The 24,769-nt window shown below is 27.9% G+C and overlaps 2 protein-coding genes across 5 annotated transcripts in view; one reads left to right on the top strand and one right to left on the bottom strand.

The window, feature by feature from the left end:
* Positions 1-24,769, bottom strand: part of LOC107451799 (RuvB-like helicase 2 rept) — a 164,504-nt gene that overhangs the window by 2,309 nt on the left and 137,426 nt on the right. Inside the window, exons 1-8 of one of the 4 annotated variants that reach the window (XM_016068019.4) lie at positions 17,046-17,178; positions 14,107-14,217; positions 12,951-13,092; positions 11,442-11,571; positions 9,710-9,776; positions 6,054-6,160; positions 4,021-4,238; positions 1,666-1,999 (exon numbers count right to left, since the gene is read on the bottom strand). In XM_016068019.4, coding sequence (XP_015923505.3) covers positions 1,666-1,999; positions 4,021-4,238; positions 6,054-6,160; positions 9,710-9,776; positions 11,442-11,571; positions 12,951-13,092; positions 14,107-14,217; positions 17,046-17,054 — 1,118 coding nt within the window. In that variant the 5' untranslated portion in view covers positions 17,055-17,178. Of the gene's footprint in view, positions 1-1,665; positions 2,000-4,020; positions 4,239-6,053; positions 6,161-9,709; positions 9,777-11,441; positions 11,572-12,950; positions 13,093-14,106; positions 14,218-14,510; positions 14,841-16,901; positions 17,179-24,769 lie in introns of those variants that run through there. The other 3 variants (XM_043044567.2, XM_071182289.1, XM_071182290.1) reach the window with 3 other exon arrangements.
* LOC107451800 (carboxy-terminal kinesin 2) overlaps positions 17,514-24,769 on the top strand; it is a gene marked incomplete in the record, with an annotated part of 36,653 nt that continues 29,397 nt past the window's right edge. Inside the window, 2 exon segments of the mRNA XM_071182288.1 lie at positions 17,514-17,635; positions 23,437-23,562. Of these exon segments, the coding sequence (XP_071038389.1) occupies positions 23,449-23,562 (114 nt within the window).

The following is a 24,769-nucleotide window of genomic DNA, read 5'->3' as shown; positions in this document are numbered from 1 at the left end:
AAAATTTTGAAATGCATTACTTCACATTTCAACTTAACACACAGAAAAAAATTTGATATCAAAATGTTATATTATTAATATACAGAGCTGCCAGCATGGACAGGAAAAAATCCAGTAGATTTTATGAAATAATATAAATTTCATGATAATTGGTGAATAATGTACTAAATATTTAACACATAGGGAATTCTAGGGATTTTTAACGTCATCAAAATTGAAAAACTGCAATATTTTCCTGTTACGATTGACATTAAACATACTTGAAATGTATTACGTTTACTCATAATTTCGACTATTAATAGGTAGTTAATTCATCAAAGACAGTTAAAAAAAATTTTTTTTAATTAACTTAAAAAGAGAGTTCCTAATAAGTAGTCTACTGGAAAAATCCAGTAGAGTTGGCAACTATGTATACATATAAAAAGAATGAGTGACAGTTTATATGAAAATGTTATACTTGAGCATTATTTAATGTGATTAATTAGCAGTATTCAATTAATAACATTTGTATCAATTTTCTTAATAAATTAATCATGCCTTTTCTTTTTCTCTCTTAATATGACAAATACAAATTTTAAATTAAAGGAACATAAAAAGTGTAAGGTAACATATTTTTTCCATTAACCCTCTGACACTTAGTGCCGTCTATTTTCCAAACTTTTAGCTACAAGCTTTTTGCATCAAAAAATGTAAAATGTTACCCATGTTATTTAATAGGAGAAGAGTGCATAGCAGGGAAATTTTGTGTACTATTTTACTCAGGGGTTCAAAACTTGGAGGGTTAATAACATTTGTAAAAGTCATATCTGTAATAGATCCAAGTCTTTTTGTTATTTTTAACATGAAGTTTGCAGAGAGGACTCAGGCACAGCCCATGTTGTCCGACCAAGGTCAAAGATATGTGGCATTCCTATCATGTCAGTTAAAAGATAGAGCCTTGATAAAAAGGGCTAGGTCAGGATTAGATAATGTGAAAGCATAAGAGCTTCAGTAAAATTGGCGAAAATTAAAGACAAATTCTAAAACATTTAAAAAAATTGTATGATAAAATTTTTTAGTTTAGCATGCATATCTGCTAATATTGGAGAATTAAAATAATGCAGATTTTACTAGCACCATTTTTTAGGCTACAAGTAAAGTTTTGATACATCATGAATCATGTAAGTCAAAAATATAAATTCAAAATTGGAAATAATATAAGTACTTACATTTAGAGAAGTAAAATATATTGTATATAAATCTTAACCCAAAAAAGATTTTTTTAAACCATTATTCATATTTACATAACCTATTAACACTCAATATACTGCTGTACTGGCAATAACAGCATCTGTTACGGAATACGATAAGTATCTTTGCCATCAGCGGATATTTTATCGTCAAAATTTTTCTGTTTAAAATTTCTTCAACAAATACAGAGAAATTTGAGAATATACGGGTAAACAGGAGATAGTCTTAAAATACAGTAATCTTCGTTAAAAAACAGGAGACTTGGCAGGTATGAGCATGATAACTTTTTGAATACATAACTAAAACATTAAAAATTTTAAAAAGAAATGAAAATATAAAAATACATTTAAAAAAAAGGCAAATAATGGAATAGAAAATTTAATATTCATAGAAGTCATATTCGAATGAATAAAAATAATCAAAGTTTTAGCGTACCTTATTTTTAAAATCTTTTTTGTATCGTCTTCATCATATGGGGCAGTGGTGATAATTACTGATCGATCCAAAAGATCAATAGGTATACCATGTGGGCTCTCATACTGAGTTCCCCTTATTTTTGTAATACCTCTATTGGAAGCCATAATTAATATTGGAGCTAAATCGCTTTCAAGAGCTCTGTTAAGGTATGAAAAGCATTCAATGTCCAGCATATGAACTTCATCAATAAACAATACACCAGGAATGATCTGAGCTTTGCCTTCTTCTCTCCATTCAGCTACTTTGGAATTTATTTGCTCTCTCACCTCAATTTTTATTTCTCCAGTGTCACCTAAATAAAGGAATCACATAAACAAATTTCTTCCCATAAATTGTGATTTTTATACAACATAATAAACATTCAGAAATAGTTAAATGCAGTCAGAAAAGGATAGCACACTATTATAATCCAATTCTTTTACGAGGCACATATTTTTTCTCTTTAACCCCTCAACGATCAGCTAATTTTCAAGAAAACGGTCATAAAAATGCCTATTTTTTTTACACACGCATTTGATTAGTGCTGACATCTAGTTTAAAATAAACTAACTATCTTCAATTACCTTAAAAATACCCTGGTACTGCCACCTGGCGTTTAAAATGAGAAATAAAATGTTTTCTGGGCAAAAGAAATGAATTAGTTTTATTCTTATTGGCATGTTACTACTGAAAACTCCAGCACGGGAACGAGAAATAGAGGGCGAAACCGCATCCCGTAATTTTCAAGGGAGCAGAAGGACGGGTTTAATTTCAAATTTATTATTTCTAATTATCTTATGAATAAAATGCTATAATCAGTATTAATATGATGTTTTAAGAAAAAAAAAAAGCAAGTACTAAGAGTTCATCTATAAAATAAAAAACGCAATTGTGACTCCATGCAACATTTGACTAACCATAAGACATGGTTCCCAGTAGATCATTGATCACAGGATAGAGTCAGCACCATCATCGAAGGACAGAGGATGCGCAGCACCAATACTCATTCCCCCGTTACCCACTAAGACTTCACTTGCAAGTCGTTGGACTACCATAACGGAGAAGCCACCTCTTCTATAGAGAATCAAAATTGTGACAGCACGTCTCTGAATCATCCTCATGAATGCTTTCCAGATTGTCACCAATAGCCCATTTTAAAGATCTAGTGGAATACTCTCTTTCAACTTATTATTTTTAAAAAGAAGACTAATACTTGCTGATTGACAGTGACCTTACAACACAACATTGGATTCATATTTGGAGTTAGAACAAAAAATAATTCTCAATTTTAAGGCCAACATGTCCATGAATTTTCTTTCCTTTTTTAATTAAGAAGAATCATCAACAGAAAATTGATTATATAATTCAAATAAGAATGTGAATAATCCTCCAAAAATTACTTTAAATAAAAATATGTTAAATATATTTCTGGAATATGTTAGGTAAAATAATTATTTTAAGCCTTCAATCAGTCCAAAGACTGAAGCATGTACAGTGTTATAAATCTAGAAAAAACCCTGTTTATATGAGTACATATCAGAATAAATACAGGATTTTTAAAAAAATCATTGAAAATAATTTGATTTAAACTGTCAAAAAAAATATATATATACGATTGTTCTAGGAAATTTCAGGAGCCTTGAATTGAAAAGAACTACCTTTTCAATTTGTTTCAAAATATTGGGATGATAAGCAATGTAGTTCCTTATATGTCTTACCACAATAACAAAATTATGCAAAGTATTAAACAGAATCAGCATCTAATGTAGTTCACGTGTTTGGTTTGCCATTTCCTGATAGCAATGGAACAGAATTAATTTATCATGTCACCCACATCGGAATATGGCGTTTGGTCCGAAATTACAAATGTTTCTGGAATCAATCAATAGATGTTTCGTATACCGAACAAGCACAAAAAGTTAAATAAAACATTATTCTAATCAGTGTAAATAAAAATCATAAAAAATAAGCTATTTGCAAATATTTTCTAATTCCATCTCATACATTATATCTTTTATAATTATTCTTTATTTTGTCTGATTTAGATTTAATGAACAACCCTCCTTGGAAAAGTAAATTTTCTCAAACCCGAAGTTCTGGATTTAAACAAGTTTGACTGTAACATGCATTTTATAAGTGTTGTATGATAACAACCAACTTAAATCTCTAATTTAAAAAAAAAAAAAAAAAAAACTGAGTTGCAAATAAGAAAAGAGTCATACACAAAGATAATACAAATGTGGCAAGCCAAAGTAGAGCATAAATGTGTATAAATTTAAATGCCACCAAAATACATTTTTATTGAGAGTAATTAAAAAATTATCAGAGTAGTACCTGAAAATAAAGCTAAGAAACCTTGAGTTCTGCTATTCATTACATCAATTTCATGCAAAGTAACTGTATGAGTAACTTCCTTCCTTTTCTGGAGTTCTCCTTCTGGGCACTGAACAAATTTTGTTTGAGCTCCAGTGGCATCATAGTCTCTGGCTCTTGTGAATGATCTGCCTAATTTTGTAATTTTACCAGTTGCCTTGTCAATGCAAACTATATCACTGCAAAAAGCGAAAAATAACATGGCATAAATAAAAAAGAAAGAAATCCAGTTTTGCTAAAAATAAATTACTAAAAATTGTTCTTATCACAGTTAGTATCAAATTATCCACTTCGTGGTTACAGAAAAAAAATCTTATTAGTAGGTAATGCTACATAGAATATAATTAATAACATTTATCAGTACTCTCTTTCCATTAGGTTCTGTCTAATAATATTTCGATTTAGATCTCATATTTTATCTGCTCTGGCATAAATAAAGAAGGAAAAAAATTCAGCTTCACTAAAAAAAAATTACAAATTTTTTTTCTAATCATAGTAAATTCCCAATTATGCACTTAGAGGTTACAGAAAAAAATCTTATCAGTAGGTAATATTACATAGCATATTATGAGTAACTTTTATTAATATTCTCTTTCTATTACGAACATTTAAAAATAATTTAAAGAGTGGTTTATTATTATGTTTTCTTTCACCCTCAATATGCAAGTGTTTTTGATTGGATATTAAATATATATTTTCTTGTATATATGAGACAGATACAGATTAGATTTATACATATATGAATGTAAGGAGCTACTACAGCTGTTTCATGTTGTGGAGAGTAGATTATGTTTTCTTTTTAAAAAGTTATGTGATGTTTAAGTAATATTTTTTTCTTAATTAATAAAAGTTCTTTGCAAGTTCAAAGATAAGTTTTTCAATATGTTTGATTAGCATTTTCCACTAAGCACTCAACCATTCCAAAAAAAAGGTATCTGTAAGAGAATTTGATTGCAACTACAGGAAACATGTCTTAAGTTAGCTTAAGGCATATAATGAAATATTGATTCCTTCATAGAAAAAGACATATACAGTGCACTCCCGATTATCCGTGTTAATCACCGGGACAGGTCGCACGGACAATAGAAAAACACGGATAATCCGAAAACTCCTTTTATTAAAGAAAAATTCAATATCAGCACAAAAAATATAAAAATTACTGACATTTGCATGTATACATCAAACTAGGAATTTTCCTTATTAAAAAATGTGTAATGAATGCATCTTCGCCATACATCGATACACATATTTTACGAACCGCAGTAATGTCACAGTAATCAAATCCTCCCATATAATCTAATAAAGTTTCCACAGAGCAGCAGAATGAGAAATTGTATTTCATTCATTTACTACATCTTCTGCATCAGTTACTATCATCACTATTTGATTTAACAACATAACGATGTCTTCATCAGTCAAATACTAGAAGCCAGGCTCACATGCATCACTTTGAAACCAATCTTCTAAATTTTCTTCATCAAGAATTTCGAAACCTTAGATTTCTTTTACTTGTTCGAGAATACTGTTATCATATTTTTCTTGAACATCTGAAGAGGATTGTTCATCAAGCGGTATGATCTTTCTCCAAAATCGTGATAACGTAGACGAATACCATGCTGTTGATATTCCATATACTGCAATCCAATAACGAATATTGCTTCCAAAAATTTGGTAGTGCTATTACTACATGAATCAATTTTTTTAATCTTGAAAATGTTTCTCTTTATATTTTTTGAGTGACTCCGGAATGAGCACGGATAATTTGCGCACGGATAATCGAGAGTGTACTGTAGTTGCAAATTAGTTAGACAATTCTCATATTCTCTTCAATTTGGATAACATTTTTTTCTGCTTCAAATTTAATTTTTGTACAAAATTGTATGTCTGTTTTGCACTTTTGTAAAAAGTGATTAAGTAGATTTGTATGAGCGAAAACTAGTCGACGCTTGAACAATATGGATACTAAATTGAAAGTAAACTAATTTGATATTTACCCAGCTTGTACTTTTTCTTTTGTCAAGCTTTCAATCATTTTTTGTCCTAAGTCATATGTTGTTTCCATATCTGTACTTTTCAAAGTAAGCTTTCCAACTTTTGATCCCTATAAATTTAAAGAAATGTTTACAAAATAATATATAAAAATGTTGTTAAGTTAAAATGAGCAAAATGTAAGCAGTGTTACAATTTTAGCACAAAATTTTATAATAGAGCATTTCAACAAACTAACCTAATTAGTTTTTATTTATCAGAGAAAGCAAAATAGAAAAGTATTTTCTTTTTACAGATAATTTACTATACTAACAAGAAATTAATATTACTGATAATAGCAAGCCATAAAATTCTTCCAGTCATATTGCAGGCCTGAAATAGCTGATGATTTAAAAATTAAATCAAAAAGAAACACGGTTTTTGTTCAGGAAGCCTGATTTTTATTCCTAATAAAGCTTTAAAATTAGTCATAAAGTATGACAACAGAGGGAGCTGCTAAGCAAAGTTTTAAAAAAAATATTTGGTGTTAAAATAAAGTGTAGTATAAAAATTACAGCTGACTGAGCAAATATTTCAAGTGAGATGGTCTGACATGTAGTTGAAATTTTTTTTTTTTTGAAATTGTTGGCAATTTTTAATCTACAGTAGAATAAACAATTTTGAAAACACAGGGCTTCAAGTGGCAAAACATGGTTTTGGAGCATCTTTGGAGCAACAAAAAAGCAATTTTGGAGCAGCAAAACAAAGATTTAGAGCATAGTTAATAAATAGAATTAAAACAAGAATTTAATAACAAGAATTTTTAACTTTGTTCATTAATAAGATATCGTATTTTTTACACTTTTTTGAAGGTCCCTGCATTAACAAATTAAGTTTCTTTTTGGTACCTTCCAATGCTGTTAAATATTCTGCTATCCTCGACTTAGCCTCAGATAAGAGGATCTGTCCGCTTTCTATAACCGACCTGTCTTTATTATTTTACTCATCTTTAATATTTTTTTCAGCTGCGGCTAAGAGATCCCGAGAAGCCTTCAATTTTTTTTACAAATCAATTTCAGCAGCTTTCAATCTGCTTTCCTCAGTCTCAGTGTTTTTTGCTTTTTTCTTTCTTTTTTTCTCAACCTCTAATCGAGCAGAATAATTTTTAAATGCTACACGAACCACTTTAATAATATCTTTGTCAACTTTAAAGTTATTTAAACCCCTATTTTGTTGATATATGACACAACTTCTCTCAAACCATTCACACTATGCAAATTTAAACTTGCCTTATTGTCAAATAGCTTTTTGTTCACACTTAAACCTCTTTCAATATCGGCATTCCCATGTGGTACGCACAAAAGAGCTATGTTATAAGAGGATATTTGATATTTCCCAAAATTATCTTTCTTCACAAAATAGTTTTTCCAAAACACATCAATCTGTGCATATTCATTTGAATCAGAAGAAAAACTTTCTGGTTCCCCATGTAACCTTGTCCCTCCTTCATCTAGTAACAAAGATGCCTCTCCAGGCTTTATAATGGATGGGGTTACTTTTGTTAGATATCTTATTGACTTAATAGAAGTTTCTTCCATTCTCATTACAGGATGCAACACTTTAAGATGGTACAGTAATCTATTTTTAAGAGGCAATACTTTTAATAGATTTTTTGCGCATGCCAAGTAAAAAGACCTTGCACCTAAATACATAATTTTTTTTTCTGAAGAAGATGAGGATGTCATCACCTTTGTGGTATCTAGTCCAACATCTATCAAATTTTAATTTTGCCAAATTTCTGCAATTCCCAAAATTATCTTTCTTCACAAAATAGTTTTTCCAAAACACATCAATCTGTGCATATTCATTTGAATCAGAAGAATAACTTTCTGGTTCCCCATGTAACCTTGTCCCTTCATCTAGTAACAAAGATGCCTCTCCAGGCTTTATAATGGATGGGGTTACTGTTGCCAGATATCTTATTGACTTAATAGAAGTTTCTTCCATTCTCATTACAGGATGCAACACTTTAAGAGGGCACAGTAACCTATTTTTTAGAGGCAATGCTTTTAATAAATGTTTTGTGCATGCCAAGTAAAAAGATCTGACACCTAAATACATAATTTTTTTTCTGAAGAAGATAAGGATGTCATCACCTTTGTGGTATCTAGTCCAACATCTATTAAATTTGAATTTTGCCAAATTTCTGCGTTTTCTACATCCAATGATTTTAAGTCCTTTCCTGACAAACATGAAAACCAAAACTCTTTAAAAAAACGCCCTAACAATGCTTTAACTAGGAACACCATTTCATCATACAGCAAGTGAATCAATGGTGTTTCAGTGTGGAAAAGACCTAAAAATTTATTTAATATTGCCGAAATATTAAAAAAAAATTTAATAAATTCAACATTGAGTGGCTCATACTATTTTTTAAATTAATAATTACTTTATTTAATTCTGTAAAAGGTAATTCAAAACTGTAATTAATTTAACTATTATTTAAGGTCATCGAGTGTAATTTTCTTAAAATTTAAATAAATGTTATTTGTAATAGTATATTCAACAAAACATTAACAAGATTAATATTGATCATACCAAATTTATAAAAATATGTAAAGAATTAAGCAAATTAAGAAAACTTTAATAAATTTATATTACAAATGTAAATTAGTGAATGGCCCCTAATAAATTTTTATTAAAATTGGTTACTTATAAAGTACTGCATTAATGAAATGATTAAAAAAAATTAAATAATTTTTAAATGCAAATACAATGAGTATTGAAGCTAAAAAAAATTTGTCAGAAGTAAATTATTATATTGTCTCTACACTCATAATATTTAACAAATCTGTGACAATTAAAATTTTTTACATCAATTGTTTTAAATCAAATCATTAAAAGATGAATTGAAGTATTTTTGAATGAAAAATCTTAAAAACATAAGATTTTTTGCTGCATTTAAAATATTGAAACCCCCTCTCTTCATACTTATTTAAAATCTTGCCTCTAAATATTATTAAGTTATTTCCTAAAACAAAATAAGAGCACTGAAAATTTTGAAGGTAATAATACAACAATAAAATGCAATAAGTAAGAAAAAAAATATTAGTAAAAAAAAGTAATAAAGTAAAATAATTGTTTAAAAACAATATGCAATTAGTGGATGGTCCCTCAGATAAAAAATTTACGTTATGAAACTCAATTAATTCTTATCTTTATTAAATGAAATGAATAAAAGGGAGATGGAAAGTTTGAAGTTATGAAGCTTTGTAATTCTTGACTGTTCTGAGGATCAACATGAAAATATGTACTTAGTGGATGGTCCCCTAGTTAATTCAAAGATCATGGTACTAATCTATAAATAGAATAGCGCAAGAAAGTCATTAGCTTGCCATTGACGAAGACGATGGCACCTCAATAACGTTGAAATCAACAAGAGAAAAAAAAAATTTCTTATGCTATTAAAATTTGGCAATGTTTAGTTGGTCCCCGAAAATTTTTTGGCGCAGATTCGGCGCAAATTTAACATAAAATGCCGTTTCTGCGCAGCAATGCGCAAATATACCGGTTTGGCGCAAAATGCGCAATGTGCGCAGCACTTGAAGCCCTGAAACAGTAATGTACCAAGATCTTATAAAATAAGAATGCACTGCAGATCGTTAGAAAAAATGTAACTCACAGTTCCGGACACTGGACGGTCAATTTGGATTTCTACTACTTCCCCTTCTATGATCTCAGTTTCTTCTCTGAAACATAAAACATATATGTTAAGAAACAAAAATTCGACCAAGTGACATATTATAGAAATATATTCTTAATATTTAACATTAAAAAGGTATAAACACCACCTGTGATATTGTGATGAAATATCGATACTTCTTAGCATCATTACAATTATTGTTTATACATAAGCTCAATATTTTCAGGGGGGCACAACTTATGGTCTAAAAAACCAAATATATCCGCCAACCCCCATTAACCTGGCCCCTGAACAGCCTTAAGTATTAATACTGAGATTTTATTAAGAGAAAGTATTAATAATGAGATAACACACTGGCTTCAGTGTTTGCTGTGAGACGTAATGATCGAAACATTAGTGCAAATAAACTAAAAAAGAAAAGAAAATTTCAAATATCAAAAAGGTAAACAAACAAAAAACACTTTGACAACTCATCACATTAATCTAATACAGTATTATTAAAATTTTTACCCCTTCCGAATAACAGTAATTTTTAATAATCTTATTTGTTCAAATTTATTTACATTAATTATTTTTATAATTTGAAGAGAAGCAAAAGATAAATAATACATTTGTAGCTTATTCATATTACTTTCAAATAGAATTGAAAATTTCCTTGCATTTTCATAATTGCAGCATTATGTGTATAAGCAACATTACATGTAGCATAAACAATAGTTCAAACAAAGCATCATATACAAAGCAAGTACAAATACACATTGAAAAAATGTTTGTAATTAATGGCATGATATTCATTACAGATTTTTCAGTTATGCCTTAGTCTTAAAATATGACAGAGAGGTAATTAAACTTTTCTTTAAAAAAAATTATCACATAAAAATATGATAATAATGATCAAGTACATAAAATTCAATATAATTCATTTCATCTGACTGCTTGGATAGTTTAATTAAGTCTTCTGATCTTTTTAAGATTCATAAAATTCCACAATTTTCCTGTCTTTTGTGGCTATCCCATTTAAAAAAAGTTGAATTTAGCTTACTATGATATGAATTAAGCCGTGGAGTGCTGCGGCAAAGGTAGCCATTCCAATTTACTTCTTCAAGTTGAATCCAAAAGAACCGCAGCCAGTATGAGCAAAAAGACTTAGGAAAAACCATGTTTAAAGAAGCCTCATCTTATTATCTTTCGATATAAAGGAAGCTGCTGTGAAAGAAAACCTAGGAAGAATAACTAGGAAATTGAAAAAGCCAATATTGAAGCAAGTTCCCCAATAAGTACCTTAATGGAACATATTGGGTTTAACTATTGAGACTAAAATTTTTGAAATGTTCATACAGAAAGTTAAAATCAAGGAGCTTGGACAGAAGAGACTATGTTAATGTGCCCTAAGGTCATTTAGACTCTTGAAATTTGAAAAAAAAAAAAAAAAAAAGCCTTGGGCATTTGACAAAAAAGTATATTAACGAGGAGACATGAGCTCTCGTGTGAAGTGTTTTGAAACTAATAAAAAATTTGGTTCAAATTTTAACATGAGCCATGGTGTTAAGAAAAAAACATGCCCATGCAACCTATGTGCCTTGGAGAGGATTCAGCAAAGAATGGAATACTACTGAATCCATCAAGTTACTTGACTAACTTTTTATTTTTACTTCCTATAAATTAACACATTATATAATTGACATATTAGAGTTGATCAATTATTACTTACTGAATTCTTACACCAATAGATTTTCTAAAAGCTTGGGTCAAAGCTTCAGTTTTGGACATTTCAAGAGAAAATATTTCACTTCCTGATATGACTGTAAAAGGTGTATCCATGCCAAGAGCTTGAGCCATTCCTAATAAAATTACAATCTATTATTAATGCTACATTTATATACAAATAACTATAATGATAATTTTTAAATATAGTTATGAAACCTTTAAAAAAAATGAGTAGCACCATTACTTAACAAAAAGTTTTTAAAGAGTATATTCTGAAAAAGTGAACCTTTATTTATGTATCCCTTTAAAGGCAATAATTCAAAAAATGCATTTTTAGTTGGACAATGATAACTTTGTTGAGGTTGTTCTATAAAAAAAAGAGGTGAAAAAACTTGATCCCAATAAGGAGTAGACTGCTCTCAAACAGACTGCTTGGGGGAAAAAAAATAAACAAAATAATATATATATACAAGTCAGCTATAAAATAACTCCTACATATAAACCCCAGGTAGCCAATACAAATTTATAATACAAATAACCAATACACAATACAAAAACCAATACAAATAAAATTCCAGACGGTGTTATTAGAAAGTATAATTTGAGATGCTGAGGACTCAAAACCAGAATGGTATCATAGTTAGAGTGAACAAATTAAATGGCAACATTGACTTATTTCATCAAAACCTGATTCTCAAAATAAAAAACATAAAATGGAGTTAGAACGATATTTTTAACATGAGAATTGATGGTAATAATAGAGATAAAGAGAGCAAAAAACAGCATATGAACCATTGCTATTTAACCATTCCATATCAGAAGGCTATTACCCCCCCCCCCAATGCTGGTGTTTTTTACACTAAAAAGATGATACCAATTGTAGCCTTATATTTCTTATAGTAAAGAAATCATTTGAATAATAAAAAATAAAATGGGTACAGAAACTCAAAATTTTGAAATTTGTTAACAGTATAACTGTAAGAGCTCTATAATTAAAATTATTTATAGCCTATTCTGCTAAATAACACTATGAAACTTTCTTTTGATTGGGTTAAGTTGATAGGCCAATATATAATCATATATAGGGGAAATTATTTTATGAATGCTCTGTAAATACATACATTCCGATAATAATCCAATGCTCAAAATAGCAATAGGCTGGTCATATAGCCCAAACAACAGACAATCACAATCATATTAATAATCTCAGACTGGTATTATTAATATGACTTCACATGACCCCAAACAAGGTGAAAGGAGGAAATCAGAAAAGCAGCAGATCCAATTTTTCCAGATGATAAATTTGAAGAAAACTTTGATCTAGCAGTAATAAATGTTAACTCATTAATGGTGCAGAAATCAATGATCTGACCAAATTTTAAAATCATTATTAAAAAAACTATGAACTGTCAGCTATTACTAGTCACATGAACTGAAATTTTAAATGATTGACATTACGAATACTTATAGAATTATAACATTGAACAAAAGTATAAGTTTCAAGGTATATTACCCATAGCAATTGCAGTTTTGCCAGTGCCAGGTTCTCCAGCAATGAGAACAGCTCTTCCTGCAATTTTGCCTTCTTTAATCATCTCAAGAATGATTCCAGCTGCTCGTCTTGCAGCAACCTGGCCAACCATACCTTGAGATACCTACAAATAAATTGAAAAAGTATTCTACTGTCCACACATAACTTTTAAATTGGATAATAGAAAAATATCAAGATATGAAAAATGAACTGTAACACAAAAAACTATTATGAAATGTCGACCCAAGCTTTGAAAATTTTTTTCTTTTTTAAGTTTTATAATTATCGTTTATTCAATATATCTCCTAAAATAATTTTTTTAAATTTATCAGAATTATCTTAAAAATGAAACGCAGTGCAGGATTTTAATTTGTACTGAATCAATATTTAAAATGAAATATTATTAAAAAAGGGTAGATATTTTTCATATACAATTATTGTTATAAATGCTTCAACTAATTTCAGAATTAAAGGAAAGGACTGTTAAATACCATTTACAACAATAAGTCCATTGTGTCCTATCCTTGGACTATGCTAACCTAAATGTAACATTTTACCTTAGTTTTAATAGTTATATTTTTTATTTTATCCTATTCGAAATCAAAGTGAATGAGGTATCTCATGATATCAAAACCATTTAGAGTTTTCTTAATGCCACAGTTAGGTTTTAATAGTTATGAATAATCAGACCATTTATGATTTTGAACACTGTTTATGATATTAATTTTATCTTCATTAAAAATAAAGACTGACTACATAAAAACTCATCAGCATGTTGCAAAAATAAAACCACAAAAGTACACAAATCAAATGATAAAACCAAAGCAATAAATATGAAACATATTTTTCGATTAAAATAAGAGTATTACAACACTTTTTGTAAAAACACTAATTACAAATTTCAAAAGAATATTTACTTAGAAAATATTTTTTTAAAAATCTTTGAATAGTTACAAATTTAAGTTTGTAACTAAACTTACTATTTATCGGTCTCAAAAATAAAAATTAGCTTTTACAAAACAGTGCTTATTAAAACCAGTAACACTAAATTTAGCAATGGTTTAATACAAAATGATCATACAGATTTCCAGTGTTTGTTTAGGTTTAGTACTCTTGTAATAAAAACACCATTACTTACTGCTCTAGGATCTAATGTATCATCTAAACCAAGCCCTCTAATATGTGAATGGGCTCCAATTCTTTCAATTCGAGTGACATCTCGCACTTCCTGTGCCTTTGCTGCAGTTTCCTAAATATAACAAAAATCTGATTGCATTTTTGAAAAATATGAAGCAAGGCAATCTTGGCAACTAGTAAAAATCTTAATTGAAAAACTTTCAAAGAGTACCACATGAATTATTTATGAGTCATGCAGCATCTAATCATATAAATAAATGGAACAAAAAAACATTAAGAAAAAATATTAAATTAAAACCATCCTTCTAATGACAAACAAATAGTTACAAAAGAATTTTTTATTGCATTAACATAGATTTAGTTCCAAAGTTTATTGGGATAAAATTCAAACTTTTGTTGGGTTACCATTGCAACTTGATTCACAATTTTGTTTTTTCAATTCAGCTTCAAATTGTTACAGTAAAATAATTAAAGCATTTATCTTCAAACAGATTGTTTAGTATTATTACGCAAAGAGAATTCCTATAACAAGTTTGTACTAGTTATTTTAATATCGAATTTTGACCAGAATTTTTTTTATATGAAAATTATTATAAAAGTAAATAGAACTTATTTACTGTTTAATAATTGCTAAATAATAAGTTAAATAGCATTTTCAATATGTTTCATATAAACTACAATTTTCAATATGTTTCATATGCTTTCGATCAGGGTTGGGGTTCTGGAAGTCCTAAACAGGTTTTGGACAGGACACGTGGGTTTTACTGTCTTAAACTGGGTAAAACTGTCCTAAACTGTTTAAAAGTGTCCAAAACCTTGAACTTTGGTAAAATGTAAAAATTCTATAGGTGTAACCATTGTACACACAATAATTACATGTATCAATAAATATTTGATATTTTTTATACAATTTACTATAACTTATTAAAAGAAAATAATATAATATAATAGGAAAAGGTTTATAATTTTTGAAGCTCCACAAAAGTGAATACCTTTAAATGTAAATATGCTTTTAATACTGATAAATAATATTTTTGCAAAAGGATAAATATGGCAATATTAAAAAATAATAATTTTTCTTAAAAAAAATACTAAATTTGTTCAAAAATTATCCTTTTATTTTTCACAATATTTTTTTTAAAAAAATTTCATAATTTCTGCATTACAGGATGATAAAAAAGACATCTATTTAAAAAAAAAAATTGTTTTTAAATATAAATATATTAGTTTAAATTGAAAAAACAAAATATCTGAAAAATGTATTAACAGTTTTGAAGGGCATAACATCAGTTTCAGTTACTGACACTGGTGATGTATCACCACTATGCTAAAAGAATTGAACATGAATGAAATAAAAGTATTCTTGAATAGTACTATAGATAAATAAACCTGTATGGCAAGGCCAAACTTCAGTTATGTACTATTGAATGAGAGGACCAATTGAACTTGATTACTGATTAATCTTCCTTTGTTTAAATTGAAGAGTCAAACAATATTAATAAAACATTATACTTTTAAAAACAAATATTCTCTTTTATATTTAATTATCAATATGTTATTAGTTCTATGTTTATTTTACCACTTAAATATTATTTAGATAAATTTGTGACATAATTTGAGTAAAAGGGTTTTGGACAGGACGGTTTAAATAATCCATTCTGTCCTAAACCCTGCCTTCGATATTTTCAATCATTTTTTGGTAGTTACTGCTACGCATTTCCACATAATTTCTAAAATGTTTTTTAAAATACGCTTTCACGTCTTAAAATATTTTTAATAAACTTAATTTCAATAACATATATTTTGCAAGTATTTTAATAAACATGCATTTTAATAAACACTTTTTGACATGCTTTATTTTTGCAAACTTTCTTACCAATTCAAATAATTTTTAATCCCTTTTTTAACAGTTATTACTATGAATTTCCTAGCGATTTTTAAAATGTCAATATTTTTAACACAATATTATGAATCTCAAGTATCGAAGCAATTATTTAGATTAAAAAAGTATGACATGGTCTATTTGTGCCAATTTATCGCAAAGCCAAATTATTTTTGAATCATTATTTTGGTAATTATTGCTACGCATGTCTAGATGGTTTTGAAAGACCAGATATTTTTAGTACCCTATTATGATCCTAAAATTTCGAACCTCAGATTAAAAAATATATATCATTTTGAAGAACTTTATTTGTACTTTTTTTGACGTAAATACAAAGTGATTATCGATAGTTTATTAACAGTTATTACTATGCTTCTCCACGTATTTTAAAAAATTTATATACATTCAATACTATAATAAAATTTTTTATTATTTATTTAAAATGAATGTTTTAAAGTTGAAGTATATTCCCTACTGAATGTTGAATCTCATTTTGTGCCACAAGGGTTTTGTTTCAATTTTAATTATTTTAAACAGTACATAAATTCAGTAAAGTACTTAAATCAGGATTGGCAAGGTTTAGGGCAGAATGGATTAATCCACGGTTTAAACCGTCCTGTTCAAAACCCTTTTACTCAAATTATGTCGTAATTTTATCTGAACAATATTGAAAAGGTAAAATAAGCATAGAACTGATAACATATTGATAATTAAATCTACTAGAGAATATTTGTTTTTAAAAGTAAATGTTTTATTATTATTGTTTGACTCTTCAATTCAAACATTAAACAAAGGAAGATTAATCAGTAATCAAGTTCAATTGGTCCTATTTTGTACAAAAATCAGAAATTTTATTGAATAAACATTTTGTTGTTCTTAAAAAGTGTAACTGTTCATGTTGCAATGCATTTTACCGGCAAATTAGAATTGAGTAAACAAATGATCGTATGCATTAACTGAAAAGAAAAATAGCATATCCAATCCAAAAAGATGTTACGTTATTAGAAGAACCAATTTAATTTCTAACATTAAATGATATAAATAACAAACTATTTTACCGCTAACATGCTTGATGTCGGATTCTTCAAACGCAATGCACGATTTTTCTCTTGTTCTTTTTCTGCTAATATTTTCCTCCGAGTTTAGTTGTACACAAAAAAATTCGTTGCCAAGCAACATTTCTTTTTGAATAGAAATACTTTAATTTATTTTAAAATTGCAATTACATTTATTTAAAAGGTATAGAATATTAAACAAAACTTATTTTAAAATATTTGGTCACTAAATTAATTAGTTAAAAGAGATTATTTTAATCTCTTCTACATTGCATATATATTGGCATTAAGGGCCGATCTCATTTGATGCAAATGCGAATCTGATTGGTGAATTTTCGAATTCATATGCTGAAAAAGCAACAAATTATGGGCAGTAAAAATGATTCCTTAAAGGATTTTGCGTCAAGTGTTACAGTAAAAGTCAACCTGTGCTGAAAGTTTTATCGAATCAAATGAAAGCATAGCATCTCTATCGCCAACCGCGAATTTCAATGGTGAATATAACCGATTTTATTTCTGTAAACATTAACGTATTTATTTGAATATAGTGATATGAAATAAGTTCTGTGCTTTATGTTTTGAAAATAAGTGCTGTAAGTTCCGATTAATCTATTTTGTTATGTGTGTATCTTTATCAATTAAACTATATTATTCGTTAAACACTATTTTGTTTCAACCTAATTCTTGAGTTTTGAAAAATGCCTCCATATGATGTTAATAGTTGATGTGCTTCTGTTATAAATAATTTGCTACTAAAGCATTGTGCAAATATTCTAATCGTTCAATACTTTATAAGAGTTAAAAGGGAACACAAAAATGTCAAATTTAAAAAATAAATAAAGATACAAAATTTAAAGAAATAAAAAAAAAATTTCTTCTTTAAAGCTAATATTTTGATTTTCTAAATTAAACTGTATTTGGAACATATAACAGAAAGTATTCATAACAATTGTATGTATTGTAATATATTTTGTAGTACACCTATAAATAGATTTTCTATTAATAAGTCATAAATTACTTGCTTGCAATTTCTTAAAGAAAATTAGGGAAACACTAATTATTCAATAAAGTCACGGATTTTTTTAAATTTGAAATTAAGCTTATTGACCCTAAAGGGATATTTCCATATCATGATCTGTTGCACCACCTACAATCGCCAAGATGCCAAATAGATTTTAAACTTGCAAATTTAAAAAAAACAAAGACTTCATTTTTGATGGATGATTGAAAAAATATTTAAATTGTTTAACAGCCATTAATAATTATTTTGTGTCACAGACATAAGGACGTTCATGGAGGGGATTTTGATGTTTGTTTTTTAAAAAATAAGAACGAAATATTAAATTCATTTAGCAGAAATGCATATGATTGATTAGTTTGAACTTTACGAAAAATGATGAAGAAAAATATTAAGAAATCTGCTGTATTTCCTAATATTTATAACTAAGGGGCTAGAAAAATCACCTTTTTGTGAGAATAACCCAAATAGTATATTGCTTACAGTTGTAGTAAATTACTTACCGATAGTTTACAGATATGTGTGTTTAAAAGATGGGTCAGAATGACATTTTGTCTATTTTATTTTTTTGAAAGTATATAATTTTTTTTTTTTACTCCTCATGAATATTTTAAATAAAACATACTATTAAGTAATAAATATTTTAATGAAAAGTATTGCTTAATAATAAGGCAGAAGTTAATGAATTGAGAGAATAAACCTTCGTTATTTACAGGGTGCTGTAAATTTTTGAGGTTAAAATTTATGTAACTTAGTTCAAATCCAAACAGGATGTTATTTACAGAAAAACTTAAAATTATGATTAGCTGTTTTAAAAGTTTGAACTGATCTCTTCTTACTATTTATTTAAGATGATTTTAATTACATCAGTGATAATGATAAAAATATAGTCAAATTTCTTTCATGGTTATGATCAGGGTTGGAATTTTTGCCGGCAAAAAGGGGTTTTTGCCAGGACAGTGGCAAAAACTGGTAAAAACCGGTAAAAACCAAATTATCTAAACAGCTGATTAAATATTATTACAAAATACTTGAAACAAATTTAACTCAATCATAAGGAATAATAATTTTGATACATTACATGAAAAAATTATTTTTAGCATATTACTAATTAATATAAGGGTAATAATTTTTAAAAGATTGAAAGTTTTTGATCTCTTTTCATTTTAGAATCCTAAAATAAATGTTTTTTTACAAATAAATAAATATTATTTGTATAATATTATTATTTATTATAAAAAATTATTATTCGTACAATAGTTAACTACACATGTTGATAGATATTTTATGCTTTAAATTATAGTTATATTAATTTAAAAAAAGTTCATTTCTCTGGAAAAAAGAGAATAATCACAAATTTTCCAATCAATAATGTTTTAAACTACTAAAATGATATATTATTACATTATCATTTAATTATGGAATAATAATTTTGTTAATTTTTTTGTAATTATTTATATTCATAGTAGGGGAGAGTTGGATAAAACGGGATACCATTATTGTTTTTAATTACTACGGAATATCTGTTAAGGAAAACCATACATTATTTTTTTTGTAGCTACAGCATTTATTGAAGCACACAAAAAACATATTTTAAACTAATTTTAATGACTGTGAAATAGAAAAAAAAATTAATTTCCAAACTCTTACATATCCCGTTTTAGCATACCTGGGTTGGATAAAACGGGATAGGGTTTACAATGTTTAATTTTTTGCATAAAACTAAGTGAAAAGCATAATTAACTGACAGAGAACTGCAAAGCAAAATTTCTATAAATTATATTCATGGGATTTTACTGTTCTAACACTTTTATATAGATTGTTGTTTTATAAGTAAGTACTCAAAAAAATATGATGCTACATTTGTTTTTAAAGACTATGAGTTTTCAAACATGAAGGCTTATTTTTGCAATTTTCATTCTCGAGATGTGCCTTGTGCTCTTAATAGAGATTTCTTAGCAGCCTTTTCTTCAATTCTCTTGGTTCTTTTTTTGTAGTTTAATAATCCTTTCCTTTTCTTCCATTTCTAATTCACTTTTATTTTTAATTCACTCCATTGATCTCGTAACATCCCTGAAAGACTCTTTAATAATCAAGCATTTAAATTCTTCAGTTACAAAGAGAGGAATTCATTTTAGAATTGGATGTAAATTGAATTGAGCAATCCAGAAAATTAAGAAGTTTATATTTAAAAAAGCTCAAGTCTTCATCAGAGAAATACATTACAATTAGTTCTAAAGAAAGATGTGAAATCCTAGAGTCGAAAATAAAATGCTTAATAATAAACGGTAATAAACAAATTTTGCATTACTATATAAAGAGACTAAATTTTTCAAAAATATATGTGGCTAATATAAATAAGCTGTTAAAAAAGCCTAGGCCTACATTAATATATGGCTATTTTAAAAGGTAATAATCCAACAAATAAAAAGGTGGATAAAACGGGACATAAAAAACTCTATCCCGTTTTATCCAACTCATAAGTGTCCCGTTTTGTCCGACTCCGACACTTTTTGAAACAAACATGGCTGCTGCCTAAATGTGCAAAGAAAATTAAATAGACTGCACATAAAAATATTGGTAAATAAATGGTTAATCAAATTTAATACTCACCGGAATTTTATTCCCATATATAGAGGCAGTACAATGTGAAAAACAACGTACGTAAATGTAGAAAATGGCAAGAAAATAGAATAAAAAAGTTCTGAGACCTACAACTTTCTATCGAATAGTGATCTTGAGACGGGACGCACCGAGAATGATATGATCACGGTCGAATAACACGTTTCTGTCGTTGTCCACTAGATAGCTGCAACAGTCTAGTCCCTAGGCGACGTATCCCGTTTTGTCCGACTATCCCGTTTTATCCAACTCTCCCCTATATATTTCAATTTTAGGAATAATTTTGTATCAAAAATGTGTTTTTGTCCTCTCATCTTGGAAAATATAGGTTTTTGCCAATTTACTTGGCAAAAACCTGTTTTTGCCAGGACGGTTTTTACCGGTATTTACCATGGTTTTTTCCACCTGCGGCAAAATCTTGCCAACCCTGGTTATGATTTAAAAGTTTGATTAATCTCTGTCCCGCAGTGGACTGATCATAAAGACACAGTTCCCAATAGAAAACCTTAGTTCATAACTGGCTGCGGTCAGTAAGCGGATGGGTGGCCACTTTGATCAGCCTGCGTAGGGACTGAAGGTGTGCGGCATTGGTCCTCATTAAACTGCTCTGCCATAAGGGGCTTGAATTTGCACGCAGGTCGTCAAGTTACCAAAAAAGCAAGGGAGCTATCTCCTCTGCAGGGGATCGAAATTGCAATGGCATGTCTTCGAATGAACCTCAGGGATGTTTCCCAGACCATCACCATTAGCTCGTTCTTTATGTCGCTCTAGTGCGACGTAAATAAAGTACCTACTTTGACTAATCTCTTTATTATATTTTATTTAAAAAGCAATTGAAATTCTTTTCTATTCACTAAGCACAGATTTGTCGAAATGGTGAGTTGAAGGGCCATGCCAATTTACTTTTGATAATTATTTTGGCACTAACCATTTTCTTGTAAGTTATTGAATCTCTTTTGTCAATTATTTGATTAAGAATATATTGAAATTACTAAATTTGAATTTTATATTCAAATTGTTTTGTCAACATTTTCTCATGATTTTTTCTATATATTTCCTAATTTAGTTTTTAGTTTTTTTTTTTTTAATATTTATCAATTATTTAACTAAAAAGATAGAAATTACTAAATTTGAATTTCATATTCAAATTGAGGTGACATTTTCTAATAATTTTTTAAATATATTTAATATTTTAGTAATTTTTTTAAAAATCTGTATTGCTCTTATAATTATATCTAATTAACAATTCAATTTATTAATGAAAATTTAACAGGACCATTAATTAATTAATTTAAATCTATAATATTTTATTAAGGTGTTAATTATCTGTGTAATTTACAATACATCTTTATCAATTAAACTATATCAATATTATTAATATAATGAAAAGGATATTGAAGGAAGCTATTAATTATGGGTACTTCCACAAAAATTTTACAGAGGAGAGAAATGCAGAAAAAGATAGGAATTCAGGGGTCGCATTCCCCCTAAAATTCATAAAATTCCTAAAAGTATGTGCAAACCCTAAAATTCCTAAAAATCTGATAAAATTTTGTTGGTGTTCCTAAAAAATTAGAGTTATAGGCTAAATATAAATAAAAAAGCAATAATCTAAAATATAAGAATTTAACTACATTAATTAAAACTGTTTTAATTTTGCCACATGGGAATTCTGATCCTGAGAGAGGTTTTTCGATAAATAAAGCAATGCTTAATGTGAGTCACCATGAGAATACTATTATGTCTCTTAGACTAATCGAAGATACCATTCGAAATTATGGAGGAGTGTTGAAGATCACCACAACACTATTGTGGGCAGTAAAAGAATCTCACAAATCATATCAAGAATATATTAGAAAAATGATCATGATTAATTTGTTTTTCTCTAACTTCTAATATAAATTGCTGATTTGAAATCTAATAATATCACACAATAGTTTTTCTTAATAAAGTAAGGAAAAGGGTAATAATAAAGTTTTGATTAAGAAGGTAAAAATTAAATAAAAATCCAAGTTGGTGTTAATTTATTTTTTCTCTTGATTTATTCTCACTTTTGCCTGTTCCTGAATTATGCACTTAATTTCTGATAGGTAATATGTAAAGTTGAAATTTCATTTTTACACTTTAGAGATTTCATTCTTGACTTAATAAATTTCAGAGCTTTATTTTATGGCTTGCAATTATTTATGATATGTGTGGATGAATTGTAATAATCTTCTGTTATGTAATTAACTACCGTGTGATCTGTTTTTATCCTAGCAAAATCATATACTGCCCCTAAAATTTACCTAAAATTTTTTGAAAAAAGTTCCTAAAATTACCCTAAAATTTTAAAAAACTTTGCTGCTACCCCTGGGAATTGTAAACGTGAAATTGTGAATTTTCTTGAAAAATATTTCTTTCATGCCAACTTTTCTCATTAATATTTATTACACAATTTCTGTTGCAAGTTTTAAATGTATGTAATATTATTAAGTTTCATAATGAAAGTAACTTTTGAATGAACTAATTTTAATTTTATTAAGTAGTTTTTTTATGTTTATAAAATTTAAAATTTTTTTAAATATAATAATGCCTAACAAAACAGCAATTTCAATACTCAATCTTCCTCGAAAATAGATTGCTAAGTTAGAATTCTTATTATTAAATTTTATCTTTTTAGTAGGATGTATCTAAATGAAATCTGATATTTTTGAAAGAACAAACCATTTATTTTCATATCTGAATAATAGACATTTTAACTCTCTTTTTCAGATATATACAATTATGAGTCGTATTCCACATATAGGATTGACCAAGCAACCTTCACAGATTCAAGATGAAAATGCTTTTAGAAGACCTATAGGAAGTCAAACTGTTAAAAGATCAGTAGAAAATCAGGTATCAGTTTCGAAGTTATTTTATTTTTTCGATTTCAGTAGAAATCTTACAAATTTCAGATATTCTAAGCCAGGGGTCTGTCCAGGCCAAATTTACTACCGTTTAGCGGAACCTTCACAAATTCAAGATTCGGAAAAACGGTTGTTTCACAAAATACTTTTTCTTAAAATTTTTATTTTGTATCCAGTAATAAACAATAAATCCATATTTTTGTGCTGATTTTTAAATATAATGTTTAATTTTCACAAATTATGTCTAAATTTTCACAAAATAGGTACCTCTCAGAAAAACCTAGACAGGCCCCTGTAAGCAGATTTAACCTCCTAATAGTCATAAGTGAAAATTATCTTAGTAAAAATCAGGGTTGGCAAGATTTTGCAGCAGGTGGAAAAAACCATGGTAAATACCGGTAAAAACCGTCCTGGCAAAAACAGGTTTTTGCCAAGCAAAGTGGCAAAAACCTATATTTTCCAAGATGAGAGGACAAAAACACATTTTTGATACAAAATTATTCCTAAAATTGAAATACAGTAGGGAACCGATTATCCGGAACGATCGGGACCATCGCTATTCCGGATAACTGATTTTTCCGGTTTTCTGAATTGCAAAAAAAAGCCGTTTTTTTCGTTGTCAAACTCAACTAAAAAAAAAAATATTTGGAAATAATCTTAAAAAGAAGAAAAAACGATGAAGTAATACACTAATGATTATTTCCAAAATGATGGTAAGGTAAACATCTTTCAAAAAAGAAAGAAAAATCCTAAAATCTTAAGAGGAAAAAAAAAAATTTTTTTTTTAAAATAACGGGAATATTTATCGAATTTCGTTCCGGTTTCTTGGTTTTCCGGTTTTCTGATTTCCGGATAATGGGTTCTGTACTGTATATACTATGAATATAAATATTTACAAAAAAATTAACAAAAGTATTATTCCATAATTAAATGATAATGTATCATTTTAGTAGTTTAAAACATTATTGATTGGAAAATTTGTGATTATTCTCTTTTTTCCAGTGAAATGAACTTATTTTAAATTAATACAAATATAATTTAAAGCATAAAATATCTGTCAACATGTGTAGTTAATTATTGTACGAATAATAATTTTTTATAATAAATAATAGTATTATACAAATAATAATATTTATTTGTAAAAAAACATTTATTTTAGGATTCTAAAATGAAAAGAGATCAAAAACTTTCAATCT

This window comes from Parasteatoda tepidariorum, chromosome 6, assembly GCF_043381705.1.
Source record: "Parasteatoda tepidariorum isolate YZ-2023 chromosome 6, CAS_Ptep_4.0, whole genome shotgun sequence".
Taxonomy (NCBI): Eukaryota; Metazoa; Arthropoda; class Arachnida; order Araneae; family Theridiidae; genus Parasteatoda; species Parasteatoda tepidariorum.
Note: the sequence above shows the minus strand (reverse complement) of the source record. Positions and strands in the feature narration are given on the sequence as shown.